This window comes from Diceros bicornis, chromosome 37, assembly GCF_020826845.1.
Source record: "Diceros bicornis minor isolate mBicDic1 chromosome 37, mDicBic1.mat.cur, whole genome shotgun sequence".
Lineage (NCBI taxonomy): Eukaryota > Metazoa > Chordata > Mammalia > Perissodactyla > Rhinocerotidae > Diceros > Diceros bicornis.
Genome location: NC_080776.1, coordinates 2,916,717 through 2,933,617, shown reverse-complemented (window position 1 = coordinate 2,933,617; position 16,901 = coordinate 2,916,717). Strand labels below are relative to the sequence as shown.

At 35.6% G+C, this 16,901-nt stretch overlaps 1 protein-coding gene across 2 annotated transcripts in view; it reads left to right on the top strand.

The window, feature by feature from the left end:
* ERBB4 (erb-b2 receptor tyrosine kinase 4) overlaps positions 1–16,901 on the top strand; it is a 1,098,037-nt gene that overhangs the window by 815,643 nt on the left and 265,493 nt on the right. For both annotated transcript variants that reach the window (XM_058532926.1, XM_058532927.1), the window contains exons 13-15: positions 3,799–3,931; positions 8,710–8,803; positions 14,954–15,108. In XM_058532926.1, the coding sequence (XP_058388909.1) occupies positions 3,799–3,931; positions 8,710–8,803; positions 14,954–15,108 (382 nt within the window). The remainder of the gene's footprint in view (positions 1–3,798; positions 3,932–8,709; positions 8,804–14,953; positions 15,109–16,901) is intronic.

The window sequence follows — 16,901 nt, the reverse complement described above, 5'->3', positions numbered from 1 at the left end:
ACATGAGTGATTTCAACTAACTATATCAATAATCCCATTAAATGCAAATGGTTTAAATACCCAATTAAAGGCAAAGATTGTCAGATTGGATAAAAAATGCAAGACCTAACTATGTGCTGCCTACAAGACACAGGCTTCAAATATAAAAACAAATAGATTAAAAGTGAAAAAATATACCATTAGAGATAGATAAATCAATGGAAGACTAGAGAACTAGAAATAGACCCACAAGTATATAGACAGCTGATTTTTAACAAATATGAAAGTGTAATTTAGTGGAGAAAAGACAGCGTTTTCAACAAATAGTGCTGGAAATATTGGATATCTACTGTATATGCAAAAGATAAATAGATCCTTACATAGTACCTCTGATGGTGAATTTTGTGTGTTAACTTGACTGCGTGTTGGGGTGCCCAGACATTTGGTTAACCATTATTTCTGGGTGTGTCTGTGAGGGTGTTTCTGGATGAGACTGCTTTTGAATTGGTGGACTGAGTGAAGCAAAGTGAAAGGGCATAATCCAATTCATTGAAGGCCTGAATAGAACACCAAGGCAGAAGTGAGAATCCACTCTCTCTGCCTGACTGCTAAGCTGGGACATTGGTCTTCTCTTGCCCTTGGACTGGGACTTATGCCATCTGTGCTCCTGGTTTTCAGACCTTTGGACTTGGACTAGAACTATACTATGGGCTTTCCTGGGTCTCAAGTTTGCAGACGGAAGTAGTGGGACTTAGCCTCCATAATAATTGTGTGAGCCAATGAGCCAATTCCTTATAACAAATCACACACATATATATATACACATAAGATCTCCTATTTATTCTGTTTCTCAAAATGGATCATGCACCTAAATGTAAAATCAAAAACTATAAAACTGGGGCCGGCCCCATGGTTTAGCGGTTAAGTGCGCGTGCTCTGCTGCTGGCGGCCTGGGTTCGGATCCCAGGCGCGCACCAACGCACCACTTCTCTGGCCATGCTGAGGCTGCATCCCACATACAGCAACTAGAGGGATGTGCAGCTATGACATACAACTATCTACTGGGGCTTGGGGGGAAAAATAAATAAATAAAATCTTAAAAAAACAAAAACAAAAACAAAAAATCTATAAAACTTCTAAAAGAAAACATCAGAGAAAACCTTTGTTACCTTGGATTAGACAAAGATTTCTTAGATAGGATGCCAAAAGCACAATTCATAAAAGAACAAATTGATAAATTAGACTGCAGCCAAATTAAAAACTTCTGCTTTTCAAAACACAGCTTAAAATAATAAAAAGACAAGGCTAAGACTGGGAGAAAATATTTGCAGACTACGTAAAGAATTGTCAATACTGAACAGTAAAAAAACAATCAATCCAATATCAAATGGGCAGAAGATTTGGTGACACTTTCCCAAACAAGATATATGGATAGCAGATAAGCACACTAAAAGATGTTCAGCATCTTTAATCATTTGGTAAATGCAAATCAAAACCACAGTGAGATACTACTACATACATATTAGGAAGACTAAAATTAAACAGACTGACCATACCAAGTATTGGCAAAGATGTGGGGGAAGTTCAGTCCCAAAGTTGAGTTCATTGCTGGTGGGAATGCGAAAATGGTACAACTACTTTGAAACACAATTTGAGTTTCTTTAAGTTAGCCCTATACCTACCATATTATCCACTTTAAGTATTCACCCAGGAGAAATGAAAGTTTATGTCCATACAAAGACTTGTACACGGATGTTCACAGTAGCTTAATTTTTAATAGCCAAAAATGGGAAACAATCTAAATGTCTAACAATAGGTGAATGATTTAAAAGATGTGGTAAATCCACACAATGGAATATATTCAATAACAAAAATTAATAAATTTGATATAGTAACATAGATGAATCTCAAAATAATTATGTGGAGTGAAAGAAACTACATAAAAAGAGAGTACACACTGTTCTATTTATATAAAATTCTGGGAGATGCATACTAATGTTTACTGAGTAGTAGAAAGAAGACCAATGGTTTTGTGATGGGGGTGGGGCAGGAAGAAAGGATTATATAAGGTCATGAGGAATCTTTTGGAGGTAACGGATACATTCATTGTCATGATTGTGTATATGGTTCCTGATTGTGTATATATGTCAAAACATCAAAATGTACACTTTATGCATGAGCAGCGTATTATATGTCATGTATACCTCAATGAAACTGCTAAACACACACACACACACACACACACACACACACACACACGCATACAAACAGCTTCTCTTAAACTATGTTGGAAAAGGTTATTCAATTAAGCAGTTAATAAAGTGAAAAGATTTGTTGATAGGTCTAAGTCTGCCTTGAGGAAAAAATTTACACAGTTTAACATAGGGACCTCCTTAAAGTTCAGGATATAGGAGAAAGAGTACGTGGATTGGGAGATTTTGTTTCACTGTTTTATTTATTTATTTTTTTTGGGTGAGGAAGATTAGCCCTGATCTAACATCTGTCACCAATCCTCCTCTTTTTGGTGAGGAAGATTGGCCTTCGTGCCCATAACATCCATGCCCGTTTCCTCTACATTATGTGGGACGCTGCCACAGCACTTAAACGCTATGCCACCAGGCCAGCCCTGATTCACTGTTTTAAAACCAGTCATCATCACAGATGCAGGCCATTTACTTTCTCAAGTGTACGGTAGAGAAGGTTGCTTCCAGAGACACAACGCCTCACTTTCATGACAATAAGATATTCAATGCCGTCCCAACCCACCTCACAAATGCTCTGCCATAACATATTACATCGCATAATAAGTAAAGTTGGTAGCTAATGGGAAGATCAAGAGGATTTTGATGTTTTTATCTTCTTGGAAACTCTTAATATTTCATGAAAACCACATATAATTGTGTTTCAGGTGCCTCAAATCATTTTTTAGATACCCAGAAGAACATTTGAAGTCTTTATAGGCCCTTCTTCTTCAACATCTAGTATCCCTTCCCTAATATTATGTTATTCAGTATAAAGAAAAATATACTGAATAAATGTTATTTGGTATAAAGGGGAACAGAGACGGTGAAACCTTAGGTGGCAATTTTAAAACACAGCCCCCAAATTCTTTGGCATTTCTCCCACCAAAAAAAAAATATAAAGATAAGACCCAAGACCATTGTTACTACTTTAAGCTCTACACTTCCATATAAATAACCACTAAAGTTTGTTTATATTCTATCAAAACTTTTTCCTTATATGTGCCAATTTGACCAAACATCAGGATAAGCTTAGTCAGAATATAGCGGAGGCCTGTGAAAAACGTGTATTTCATTTCTATTTCTTTCTCCTCTTCTTACATTTCATATATTCTTCTTTTTCTCTCTCTGCCTCTTTTAATATTTTTTGTTTTATGACAAGTATCGTTTGATCTATTTTTTCACGAAGCTCTCCTGTGGAATTGAAGCCAAAATTTTTGGTGTGTTAGTAAAGCAAAGGGTTGGCTTGGAAAAGGTGTGGTTTGCTCATTACCTTCATTGGAAGGGTAACTTCTATACCCGTCCTCCCTAGAGTTTTGATATAAACAATTCATATTTGTTCAGTCTTATGAAAAATGCAATGTTGCTATGGAAACATGGTGACTGGGGCTCTGCAATACAGAAGAAGTTGGCATGGGATGGGTCATGGTGATTGAGTAGGCAGCCAAACTTGTCTGCCACGGATCTCCTTCAGACAAACTCCTCAGAAATAGCTGTACTTAGGAAGATTCATGTTAAAATGGGAAATTTGGACACAGGCTTCTGTTTTATTTCCCTTCGATTTTGGTGTGTTTTTCAGCTGCTGAAGGAATGGTATGCAACCATCTGTGCTCAAAGGATGGCTGCTGGGGACCTGGGCCAGACCAGTGCCTGTCTTGCCGTCGCTTCAGCAGGGGAAGGACCTGCATAGAGTCCTGTAACCTCTATGATGGGTAAGCATCTCACATGTCGCCTTTACCTCATGTGCTTTGAAGTCCTGTTCAGATTTAAAAATGATAAGAAAATGGTAAAATTTCAGAATATGTGTGCTGGCCCACATTTTTAAGGAGAACTCTTATTGCAAAAAGGGGGCAACATGTACAATTACGTTAAGGGGAAATAATTTCATTTGAAATAACAAGTCCAAATATATATTGATTATTATGCACATTTTTCAAAAAGTGTATCAAAATGGACAATTTTTAATAAATTATGGCAATGCATACCTAAGCAAAATTGAAAAACATATTCCTATTTTGCTTATGCAGGAGATTGCTATAAGTAATCTTTCCTTTGATATTTCCCAATAATCTTTTTCTTGCTCATACTTTCCTATCATTTTTCATTCTCAGTTACTGAGTAATTTTTGATTTTTTTCCATTCAGGTTGTATGTCTGTTTGATTGTGTGTTAGGAACAACACATTTCTGTGTCTCTGACAACTGCTTAGTCCTATAGAAAAACTACCTTTGTAGTTTCTAGTTGAAGAGCTTTTTGAAAGTGTTTTGCCACTTTCTAAAGATAACCCAAGCAATATTTTAAATCAAGTGTTTTAAATTCCTCCTGGCACTATAATAGTCACATTGCCAACAATAAAACCTAGTGTATACCCTGTAGCGTGGCATTTCATATACTCATAAAATCACTTTATCATAACAAACCATTTCATGCACCACAGCTGTCCTTCATTAGTGTGATGAGGCATTTTTTAGTACTGTCCCTAAGTCAAATTTTCTTATATTGCTCATTGAAAGGATTTTCAACAGTTTTGTAAAAGTGTAGTTTTGAAGTTCTTTATTTCATTTTTCTTCTGCCTCATGCATTGTCCCATTCTAACAACTATTTTCATGACCCCAGATAACATCATACTTTCGCATTTTACATCAGAAGGATAAAAATCTGAGGATCATAATGATATTGATATGTCTCTTTTTAAAAAGATGATGAAACCCAATTTATTGCATGAAGTTTGAGGAAAAAAGATTAAAATTAGAAATTTAAATCTAAAAACAATTTTAAATAAGAATTTAATAATTTTTCAGGAAAATTTCAGCTCGTAATTTTTTAAGGTAAAATCAGCTCATAAATTTGATAATGAATAGCAAATTATATGCTGCTTGTCTCATTGAATTGTATTCATGCTTGTTTACCTTATTGTGAAAGAATGGTATTTTCTGTACATAAAATACTTCAGATCAAAATATGCTTGTTAGTGTTTGTGGCAATTGATACCGTTAAAATGAAACTAATAGACTTTAATTCCATTAAGCGAATGTTACATTACAAGTTTATTGAATATATATGTACAGTTCTAAAGAAGAAATGGATTCTAGGAACCACGTTGTCTAATAGCAGCATCTTGTAAATAGTGAGAACTGGTAAAGTTAAGTGTTTACCAAAATCATAATAACACTCCAGAGGAACCAAGCCAACAGTAGGACTCAGGGCATTTCATTTTCTTCCTGTTTCCTTTCCAGATGCCATTGTTTTCTTCAATATTTCAGTTTAAACTTGTCAGAAATATGAAATTGATAAATATGTAGATGTATACACCATCCTCTGTATCAATTCTGCAAAACAACGAAAGCTAAGGAAAAATACCGGTTTCCTAAATAAACAACACTGATTACCACACTGTTTTTGCAAGTTCAACATTTTCCATGTCATTAAATCAAATGTATTAAAGAAATGTAAAGTTTTTAATGCATTTGTAATAGTAATGGGGCCGTAGGAAGTCGTACACCCAGGGTTGGTGTGAAAGATAATAGATGAAAGTAGTCTGATGTAATTCTTGCCTGCTCAATGATAGGTTCCCCACCTCCAATCTTGTAGTATTGGCTAATTGCTTCCAACGTTGCCTATTCATTAAGACGGTCTTCGAGGAGGGATGAATTCAAATCCTAGCTTCATATTTCCTAGTTGAAACGTCCAACCTTGGACAAACAACCTAATCATTCTACACCCTGTTTTCTTATACGGAAATTGGGAATGATAATGGTGTCAACTTCATAAGATAGCTGTGATTATCAAATGAGAAAATGCATAATAAAGTCTTATTAGAGTTCCTACTGCTAAAATTATCATTATTTCCTTTTTGTGTTTATTAATCTGAGCTGATTAAGTGGTTAAATAGAACAGTCACCTTAAAACCCGCCAAAAATAAATAAGAATGTGGCATTTAAAAGAATCAGGGAGCCTATTTATATATAAAAAAGTATGATTATCATAAGAGAAGAAATCCTAAAAAGGGAATTTTTGAAGGGGAAAAAAGAAAGTCCATCAATTCCTGTCTGTTAGCACTCAAATTTAGGTCATACAAGTCACTATATTTCAGCAACTCAGCTACAATGCACAAGCAGTCAAAATGAAAGAGAAAGCTAATTTCAATGGAATCTTAATTTTTTAAAAAATCTGGCAACATGGTTAAACTGTTCTGAAATTTTAAGAACAACACAGAAACATCAAAAAGAGTGCCAGTCTAAGCTCTTTGCAAGCATTTTTTACATTTAATAATCACCACCTCTCAATGAAACACACTTTTTCCCTTTTATAAAGGATATTTAGGAAACTGAAGCTTAGAGAAGTTGAGGGAGTTGAGGCCTAGAAATATTGGTGTCGATGCTGAGATTTAAATTTTGGAAGGATTTGACCCCAAAGCATTTGCTCTTGGTCACAGGATCAGCTAAGTTAGCACACACAAGAAAGCCAGGAGAAATGTATAGCAGCAGAAATAGGTGACAAATGCTCGGTATGCAAAGCTCATGCTCAACAGACTGTGATTCGTTAGATCAGATTCAAGCGAAAGGGGATCTCTGACAAAGTCATAGTAGAATCACTAGGGGATGGGGAAGGAAAAGAGCAATGATGGAGACAGTGACAGAAAAGAGCAGAAGTATGGAAACTGCAAGGAGGATCTGTTCTGACAGCAGAAAGAAGAGAGGCAGAAGCCATACAAACGGAAGTGTATGGAAGAAAAGGCAGCTGGGTTGTCTCCATGATTATTTATCACATATTCATTTTACTCCTTAACTCTGTGTGTGAGGAAGGGAGTCGTGGAGAAGAGAGAGAAGAGCATGACCTATGTTTTAGCACCATAGAAATTATGACCTTCATTTGGTACCATAACCCCTTAGTCAACCAAGGAACTGTTTTGAGAACAAATGATGTGCTGATGATTGCAGGCTTTGCTGTAACTGTCATATTTCATTATACAGATAATGCTTTTGATTCTCTTCACAGTTTAGCTACTGCTCCCCCCGCCAATATCATTTTGACCTTTATATTCTGAAGAGTTCTTCTGTTGAGTACTTTATATCACTCATGTTGATGAAACATGCAAAAGAAGATCTGTTTTTGCATAATTGAGATTTTAAACTCAAGAAAATTCATAGAAAGTTTAATCCACAGCAAACCAACATCCAGTTAAAAAAGCAAAATCCTTGTAACTAAATACATGTATCCATACATAATTCAACCATCGATTTATGTTATTCATTTTGAAAAAACAAACAATTATTTTACCTTGGAGTAGATGTGGTCTTAATCAACCAAGAGAAAATAGAGCCTACTCTTCGGACTTCTATCATTTATTAAGGCTTTACAGTAACCAAATGAGATAGTTCACTATGAAAAAAGTGAATACTTCACTCTAAGGAAAACTACATTTGAATTTATCACCTAATTAATCCATAATTGCCATATTTGCAATGCTGTTAGTGTGGAATGGTAGCTAATGATACAAAGGCACAAAATAATAAAGTAGCTATAAATATTTAGTCAAATTTTGTTAATGACTCATAACTGACATTCTAAATTGTTTTTACCCGGTACCTCATCCTCTTGTACGTAAGTGGGAAAGGGGTGGTTTAAATATATTGTACATGACTGATACCCAGTTATTGAAATGAAAATTTTAGACTAGATATTGATTGGAAAACTTATATATTGATAACATTTAATATTCAAAGAGCCACAAAATGTAAGGTTGTGGGAAGGGATGACCATCATCCCAGGAGATTTTAATTAAAAAGTTTTAGAAGGTTGCCATTAAACTATTTTTTATTTTATAACACATAGAATTACTTCAAAAAGAATTTAAACTGAAAAAGATATTGTGATATTAGATCAATAATCTAAGAAAATAAAATCTACCATAAAAAGATATTTTCTCTAATTCTCCAAGGCAGGTATTTTAAAAGAAGAAAAGAAATCAAAGCAGTTTTTGAAGTTTCACCAAAAATAAATTGAAGAGTCTTGGGATTTGAAGGACAAAGATGGGGAACATTCGTGTAACTTGGCAACGAGAAAAATACAATAGTTCTTTCAGAGTTTAAAAAATAAAGCTTCAGCCAAGAGTACAATTTTATATAGACACAAACAGGTACAGTCTTACTTTAAAAGGTAAAAATGGTTCTGCTGTGTCATCAGAAGAGTTATACTTTCTTTTCTTTTTGACACTGCTAGAATATCTCTCACAAGAGAGAGGTTTCCTGAATGAATCTATCGTTGAACCCAGTGGAGGGCAAGGAGAGCCATCTGGCTGCCGTTTATCTTTTCTCCTAATGGAGAACTTATTCCTTAATGTACAGGGAAATGATTCTGATGCTCGTGGCACACAGAGAAACAAACCCGAGAATTTACTCTGCCAATAGGACTTTTAGCAGATGTTACTTCATTCGTTAAGTTGACAGCTTGTTTGCTTACATTGCCTCACACAGCTGATGTTTTCACAGTGAATTTCGGGAGTTTGAGAATGGCTCCATCTGTGTGGAGTGTGACCCCCAGTGCGAGAAGATGGAAGATGGCCTGCTCACATGCCATGGGCCGGTAAGCCTGAAGACATCTGTGGCTGTGTTAGCTTGTTTAGTTTCATGGATGAATGTTTGTTCTATCATTGTTTTATTGTTTATCCATCCATTCAATAAGTATTTATAGCATGCTATGGGGAATCCTGTTTGATATTCTGCCCCCAAGAGGCTTACAGTTTAGTAGTGGAGATAAAAGCTTTAAAAATTAAATTTCTTAAATATTTGTGTCCCAGATAATGTATTTAAAAAGAAGATATGTAGTTTTCCTTGAAGGTTCTGCAGTGTTGAAAAGAAAAGAGAGATACACAAGTAATAAATTGAGGCAAAACAATTGATAAAATATAAATATGTATAAATCATTATGGGAACACAAGTGAGGGAGAAACTAAGTCTGTCTTTGGGATGGAAATTGGGGCATCATGGAAGGCCGTAGGGAAGTGATGTTTGTGCTATTCTTTGAAGAAGAATCGGGAAAGAGGAAACATACAAAGATATGCAAATATGAGAGTTCATTTTATGTTTGAGGTAAGCTAACACGTTCATATATGGGTTTAGTCATTTAACTATCATGGCATCGTGAAGGACAGTGGAGAGAAGGAGGAAGGCAGGTACTCGTAAACTAAAACCTAAGGCACTGTGATCAATACTATGACAGAGAAGAACTGAGCTATGAGAATCAAAGGAGGAGCCATGGGATAATCTGACATTTATGTACTTTGACGTTAGCCTCACACAGAAAATTATAATTGTTTTTTAGACCTCCCTTTGGTTCCCAGATTCAGGATTTTTCTTGATAATGAGGTCAGTATGAGTTCGTCATTCCAAAGTGTCGTATTCATCCTTCTTTAGACAAATTTCCAGTTTGTGTATGGAGTCATCTCTCAGTAGATAATTTGGGGACTAACATTTCAGTGTAGCCAAGAGCTCAGCATTGCTCCATAAAAATTTATATGAATTTAATCAGTATTAGTTTTTCTACCAGAGTGTTTATTCAGCACTTAATTAGCTCAGGAAAAAAATAACATTGAGCCCTCCGAACTTCCATTAAGTCCCAATGAGCCATTCTGGAACTTCATCTAAAGAAGGATGTGGAAAACTTGGATAGTTAGAGACAACCACAAGGGTGATTAAGCTTGGAAAATCAGACTTCTGAGAAATAGAAGTGGTATGATTTTGGCCTGAAGAACCTAAGTCTAAAAGACAATTTAATATGTAATGATCTCCAAGTATACAAAGGTCAGATGCAGCTATTTTCCCTTCCTTTCTATGACTAAGGATAGTCATAGAAAATACAATCAATCCACAGCATGAGAAATGAGGACTCTGTAAAGAATGTCCTGAAACGCGGGGAAGTAAAATTTTGTAATGGGTTGTTAAAGCAAGTTGAGCTATTTATATAAGACTTTTCTTTAAAAACTAACATATTTAGGTACCATAAGTCAAATAATGAAAAAAAAAACCTCTTCCAGAGAGACTGAGAATTTGAAAATATGCGATTCCAGTTACCAAGAATTTGGCGATCTCCTCTTGACAAGGCTGACTGCAAGAGCAGTCATTTTTCTATTTTTCTGTGATTTTTCTATTTCTCATGCTGCCTCCTATGGTATAAAATTATGCTGGTAAATAAATAGGTTATTAATTTCTTTCAATTTGTATTTTGCACTTTATTTGTTCATTTTTTCCTCAAAAGGATTGAAAGAGTTTTTAAAAATACACGTAAAGAACTCCTAAAAGTTAATGTTCTTGCAATTTTCAAAATTATTTGATGGTCAAGAAGGAGTGAAAAATAAGTTTTTAATGAACACATTTTGATTCTGTAATGACAGCATTCTTGGGCCATGTAGCTAAAATCACTACCCAGGGCTAAAAATTCTGAATTAATATGTGTAGAGTTTAGAGAGGGCAATTAGTCAAAAACAAAGAAAGTTCGGTAAAGCTGAACCAGGCAGCTGTGGAAGATCAGAGCATGGAATCAAGAAAAACTACTTGGGCACTTGATCACTTGATCAGTAAGCCTTGAAATGCTAAGCTTTTAGGTCACGGTGTCTGAAAAACTGGCACAACAGAGCTCAATCAATAGCCCAAACTTTGCTGTTCCTAGGGGGTTGCTTGCTTTCAGCCTTTACAATTTATGTTAGATTTTCTCCTGTTTCTGGGTCCGCGTGTTGATTATCACAACTGGAGACAAAGGTGGTTTTGCGTGCCACGTAACAGGCATATATCACTTAGTATATCCAAAAGGTTCTGGAAACTTCTTTACCAGACTGACATTGTGATGAGATAGAGGAAGAAGTCATAAAGCTGGTTGGAATTCTCATACTTGGTCTTATGATTTATTCTGTTGAAACCTCATTTTCCTGACCTAACAACATTTTCCTAATGATAATAGTTGATAAATATTTATATTTACCAAACACTGTTACATCTGAAGCATACAATCACTTTCTCCATTTAAAATATCAAGGAATTGAGTCCATTATAGTGATTAGAAAGTTACTCCGAAAGTCCGCAAGTCAGTAAGATGTGGAGCTGGGACTCAACTATAGATGTGCTGACCCCAGGGCTCGCCCCGTCGCTTAGCGGTTAAGTGTGCGCACTCCACTACTGGTGGCCCCTGCTCTGATCCCGGGCGCGCACCAACACACTGCTTCTCCGGCCATGCTGAGGCCGTGTCCCACATACAGCAACTAGAAGGATGTGCAACTATGACATACAACTATCCACTGGGGCTTTGGGGAAAAAAAAAGGAAGAGGATTGGCAATAGATGTTAGCTCAGAGCCGGTCTTCCTCAGCAAAAAGAGGAGGATTAGCATGGATGTTAGCTCAGGGCTGATCTTCCTCAAAAAAAAAAAAAAAAAAGTTCTGACTCCAAATTTCACACTCTTTTCATTTTGCTTTTTCTTTTTTCCCCAGGCCACAATGTCTGTAATGTGTTAAGGACAAAACGCTTTCTGGGAATATGACAGTGATATGTAAAATGGGGTGGTATTATCCTATTCAAATGTGACAGAAATCCAGGATAATCTTGAGAGGGACGGATGTGAAATAAAGCAAGCCCCTCCTTTTATATCCTTGTCTGTCTGCGCTTGGTCTTCTTTACTTTATTTTATTTTATTTTTTTTACCACTTTATCCTTTCTGCCTCTCTTTCACTAACTCTGGACCGTCCTATTGAGAAATATAAGGGAGGTAAGGTGACAGCAAAGAAAAGTAAGAGAAATCAGATAAAGTTGTAGGAGATCAAAATATAAGCCAGAGAAGCAGCATGAGAAGAGAAGAGATAGAAGGGAACTGATTTTTAAAACCTGTTTTTGTAAAAGTTAAATTAGCTGTGAAAATCAGGTTCATAAAGCTTGTACCATAACACATAACCCCCTCATTGCAGTAGCTTATAGAAAAGCGTTTAAATCTTTTTCACGTAAAGTGCACCACGAGTCTGGCCAACATTCTAAGGCAGCCCTCCTGCCCCTGATAGTCTAGCATTCCAAGATGCTTGGGATTTATGGCATGTCCACACCTCCGTGGGGTCCCGCATCATGGCAGCAGGAAAGAGAAGGCTAGAGAGATTAGCACTGGCAGTCTCATACATGGCTTCTACTTAATTTCATTGTCCAATGCAAGACGTACCTCACCTCTGGTGGGAGAGGAATTTCAACCTCCCATGTGGCTGGAAGTGGCAGAGAACTGGATGCTGGTGAATAGTAACTTTGTTTCTTGCAGTAGCTACCAGGGGAAAACATCAATTGTCACTGAGAAAAAAATGTAATATTTCTATCAGGATTTATCCTAGCCTTTAGTTTTCTGTCTAGATTATTGAGTCCAAGGTAGATTGAAATCAGAGATAAGGAAGAATATTGCCTTCACCTCTGTTTCCTCTCATTGCATTTATCAGTTCATTCACTGCACCTAGGTTCTGGAAAGCTTTGAGAATATAAAGATAGCAGAGTAAGCACTAGGCACACATATATTTCTTTACATCTCTTTATTATGTGAATGAAATAGAGAATGGGTACATTTCTTTTCTTTGAGATTTGTCGGGACATTTTTTAGTTATGCCAGCTTAGGACATTAGGTTTTGTATCATGATAACACAATCAAAAGGTTAAGAGATGCTTAAAAACAAGGAAACACAAAAAATAATCTTACTAATGTATGCTTAAATATTAATATGAATTTAATTTTAGTTTCGTATTTTTTTATATCTTCTGGCCTTACCTGGATATTATTTTACAAGAACTTTATAGAAAAATAATTCCTAATTCTGACTGTAACTGCCTAATTTACTCATAGTAAGTTTTATTCCTGTGTTCTGCAAGAAGACATCAGCATGTCTCTTGTCTTGTACAATAAATCACACCACTGAGCATACTTGTACACTCAATGATTTTCTATGATAGACAGCATTGCATGCCTAAGTACCCATGAGCAGGTGTTAAAATTGGAAGCATGTGAAGTATTCTTTTTTGGTGGAAATAAGAAGTTGCCAATAGCAAACTCTTCAGGTTGAATAGGGATTAGGTTTCATAGGATAATTTTCTTTTTTTTTCCTAGCTCTAAGTCTCACATCAAAATAGTGAAATAGACAAGTGTTTGATTGAACCTCACCAGTTTCAGGCTTTCCAGAAACTCTTTCTGATTACTTTTTCTTTCTTTATACCTCTATTCTTAATTAGCAGCCTCTATCTTTAAATTTTAAGATATTATATTTCTTGATTTCCTGATACCTTATATCACCAACTTGCAATGTCTAGCTGCTTTGGATTAAGATTTGTAGAGGGGTGTAATGTATTCTTGTGAATGAACTGATCCCCACACTCCCTGCCCAATACATAGCTCTGTACAATGTTTGCTTGCTCTTGGCTCCCAGATTCACATTATTTATAATTATAAACCTAATAAAAGTAATTATCTCCCTATATACTTACTATATCTTATTTATCTAAATTGTGTTCAATGTGAATTGTCATAATTCTTGAACCGTGTGGACATAGACAGATTTCGGGGGAGAAATGCATCAGGGGAAGAAGTTCCAGGGAGGTATGGTCAAAAAGAAGAGGAATCCTAAGATAATATGATGTTCAAAAAGAAGAACTAAAAATAAATTTTGAGTAGGTAATATCATTATTCAAAACAGCTGAATGTGTGAAAATATGGGCATATTTTAATAAAACAGCAATTTTTATCCAAATGGTCTCAATTTTCCTTCATCTGGGGATACACTGCTTATAAATCTTGCATGTTTACTATCCCCAGGGCAAATCCAAATCAGTTTTTTGGGGTAAGATTCTTAGATGTTTAATATGAGTTTTAAATTTTTACTTTTGTTATGACATTTAATATATATTTGCATATTATTATTGCTTGTTAACATTCTACATATTAGAAAATTATTGTATATTATAAACATAAATACATGAAGTGAGCTAGTTCTATTTAAACTTATCATACTTATATGTACTTCACCTTCAATCTTGGATGAGTGTCTCCACATAATTTTCTTTTGTATGTATCTACTGTATTATTATGAAGTTTTTGATATTTTCACATCAGAATGTGCCTTTATGTGGTTCTCAGTATTGTACTCTGATTTACTAAAATCCCTATGAGTAGACATGATACAATTTTTAGCATTATCACAAGCTGATTTGAGGTGGAGAGTAACCTAGAAATTAACTTTTATTTGCCTAAACTGCTTAATTGCTGATAATTCAACCATAGCAAATTTTTAAATTTATTGATCAAATAGTCATTATACAACCAAAGGAAGATTTACTTGTCACTTTTCTATGAAATTCAGTGTTACCTAATTCCTAACATTTCCTTCTCCTCATTAACTATTTAGTAAGAATATTCACGTATTCCTAGTGATTGTGATGAAATACCCTTAGGGAAAATGGATTGTTACCAAACATTGATGCACTGCAATATCTCCAGGAATAAATGACAGAAAGAAAATACTGATGTCCTCTGTCAAAGTCATGGGACAGTTTTGCTGATCGAAAAACTACAGGAGTGACAGCCCTATTTGTACTTCTGAAAATGTTCTCCAGTTCCTTAGAGGAAGATTGGCCACTGACTGAAGTCTTAGTAAATAAACCACATGAGAACATTCCAGAGCAAATGGCACCCATTTTTCTTTCTCCATTTTGCTTTGTTTTTCACACTTCAGGGACCTGACAACTGTACAAAGTGCTCCCACTTCAAGGATGGCCCAAACTGTGTGGAAAAATGTCCAGACGGCCTACAAGGAGCAAACAGTTTCATTTTCAAGTATGCTGATCAGGATCGGGAGTGCCATCCGTGCCACCCAAACTGCACCCAAGGGTAAGCATCCTTGCTGGCCAAGGCGACAGTATTGTATGTATTGCCAATCTAAAGGTACACATGTGTATCTTTATCCCTGACACAATCTACTAAACATATAATATTCTTATACAAACTCTATTCATCTTTATATTAATATGTTGATTTTAAGAGAAATCCTTTCTAAGAGAATGGTTTTTGGAATCAAATTTATACCCTCAAATATTTCTGTTTAACACTTACCTATAACTGTTCAATTGACACCTTCATGAAGCTGGTGTCAGGTGTACTTTGTATGGAGTGTAGAAATTCTTCCTCATTTTACTGGAGATGGAAGATATCAGAAAAGACAAGACAGGAGTCATACATTTGAGATTTGTCCTTAATAAATCTTTAACAGAGGTTTTCTGTTTCTGTTCCTTTGTTGTTATAACCAGCTTAAAGTGAGGATACCTCTCTTTGATAAATAGATAGGATTACTCCTTCCACAAAATATAAGCAAAAGTAGTGACAGCAACAACAGTAAAGGGAATCTAGCAATATATATATATATATATTAATAAAATTATCAGTACATTTTGTGAAAGTAATTTTATTACAGGTTAACTTATAATTCTGACTTTCTTTGACCGATATAGGATAATTCAAAGATGGGTACACATTTTTGTATTTTTCAAAAGGATGCATTGTAAAATGAATAGTAATTAGATTACCTTTGATAATGATAACAGTTGAATAACAAAGACATTACAGAAAGAAGAAAAGCACTGAACTATAAAAGAAATAATGTCACTCATCTAACAAATCCCAACAACTGTTTCTTTAAAAGACAGCAAATCTATTTTAGTAAGGATTTTTTTTCTTTCCTTCACAAGGTGAATAATTTTAGAATTGAGAGCAGTTTCACATACTCTGTCCTCCTTCCGTCCATAACACCTTTTTGCCATTGTAAATGCCCACACACCTGTGCACACACATGTACAAACACACACCCTTGTTGTGGAGAGTCATCTCAGGTACTTGGAATCTGACAGGAAAGTATGAGATTCTGTAAAGAGATTTTCTGCCACATTAAGTGCTTGCTGTTAGGGGATATTGAAGAAGTTAAGGAAGCAACATCATTTTTGCCATGAGGACATCAATTTGCAGACGCTGACACAATTTCCTGCAGGTCAAGATATCAGCTTAAGTTATTCTGTGAAGTGGCAGATCCTCAAAAGGTAAAGTAATATTCTGCCATTCAAATTCAAATTCAGCTTGGAAGAACGAATGCCTGTTCATTGGTTTACACTTGAGCACATAGGTCGAGGATGCTGAAATAGTCCCTTAGACGCTTTGCTTCAAGGAAACTAGAAGGAATAAACTGCTCCCCTTGTGAATCTTTGGCCCCCTTGGGTTAAGAGTGTGTCATATAGAAACAACTGGTACCACTGGAGAAGAAGAGTCAACGACAGAAAGATAAGACTTTGCCTGCTAACATAATCATCCACAAGAGGGTTTTATTGTTTTGCAGCTAAAATTAAACCAGTAAATTATTCAATATAATGTTGATGTCAACAGCTGTTGCCATTCAAAATGAGACCTTTTGCTGTTTTTGCAAATCTAATTACAATGAAGCCATTAGGGAAATGAAAGTGAGATCACACAGTCATCGTTGGGATGTGTGGCTGGTGTGTCTTCCTCTCAGCCCTTTATAATCATGATTGTATAATAAAAGAAAAGGTATATGGTGGGGAGAAGTAGAGGTGGGGACAATGAAGAGATCAATTAACCACAGCAACAGAAGTTGGGTGTCAACCAAAGGGAGGATGAAG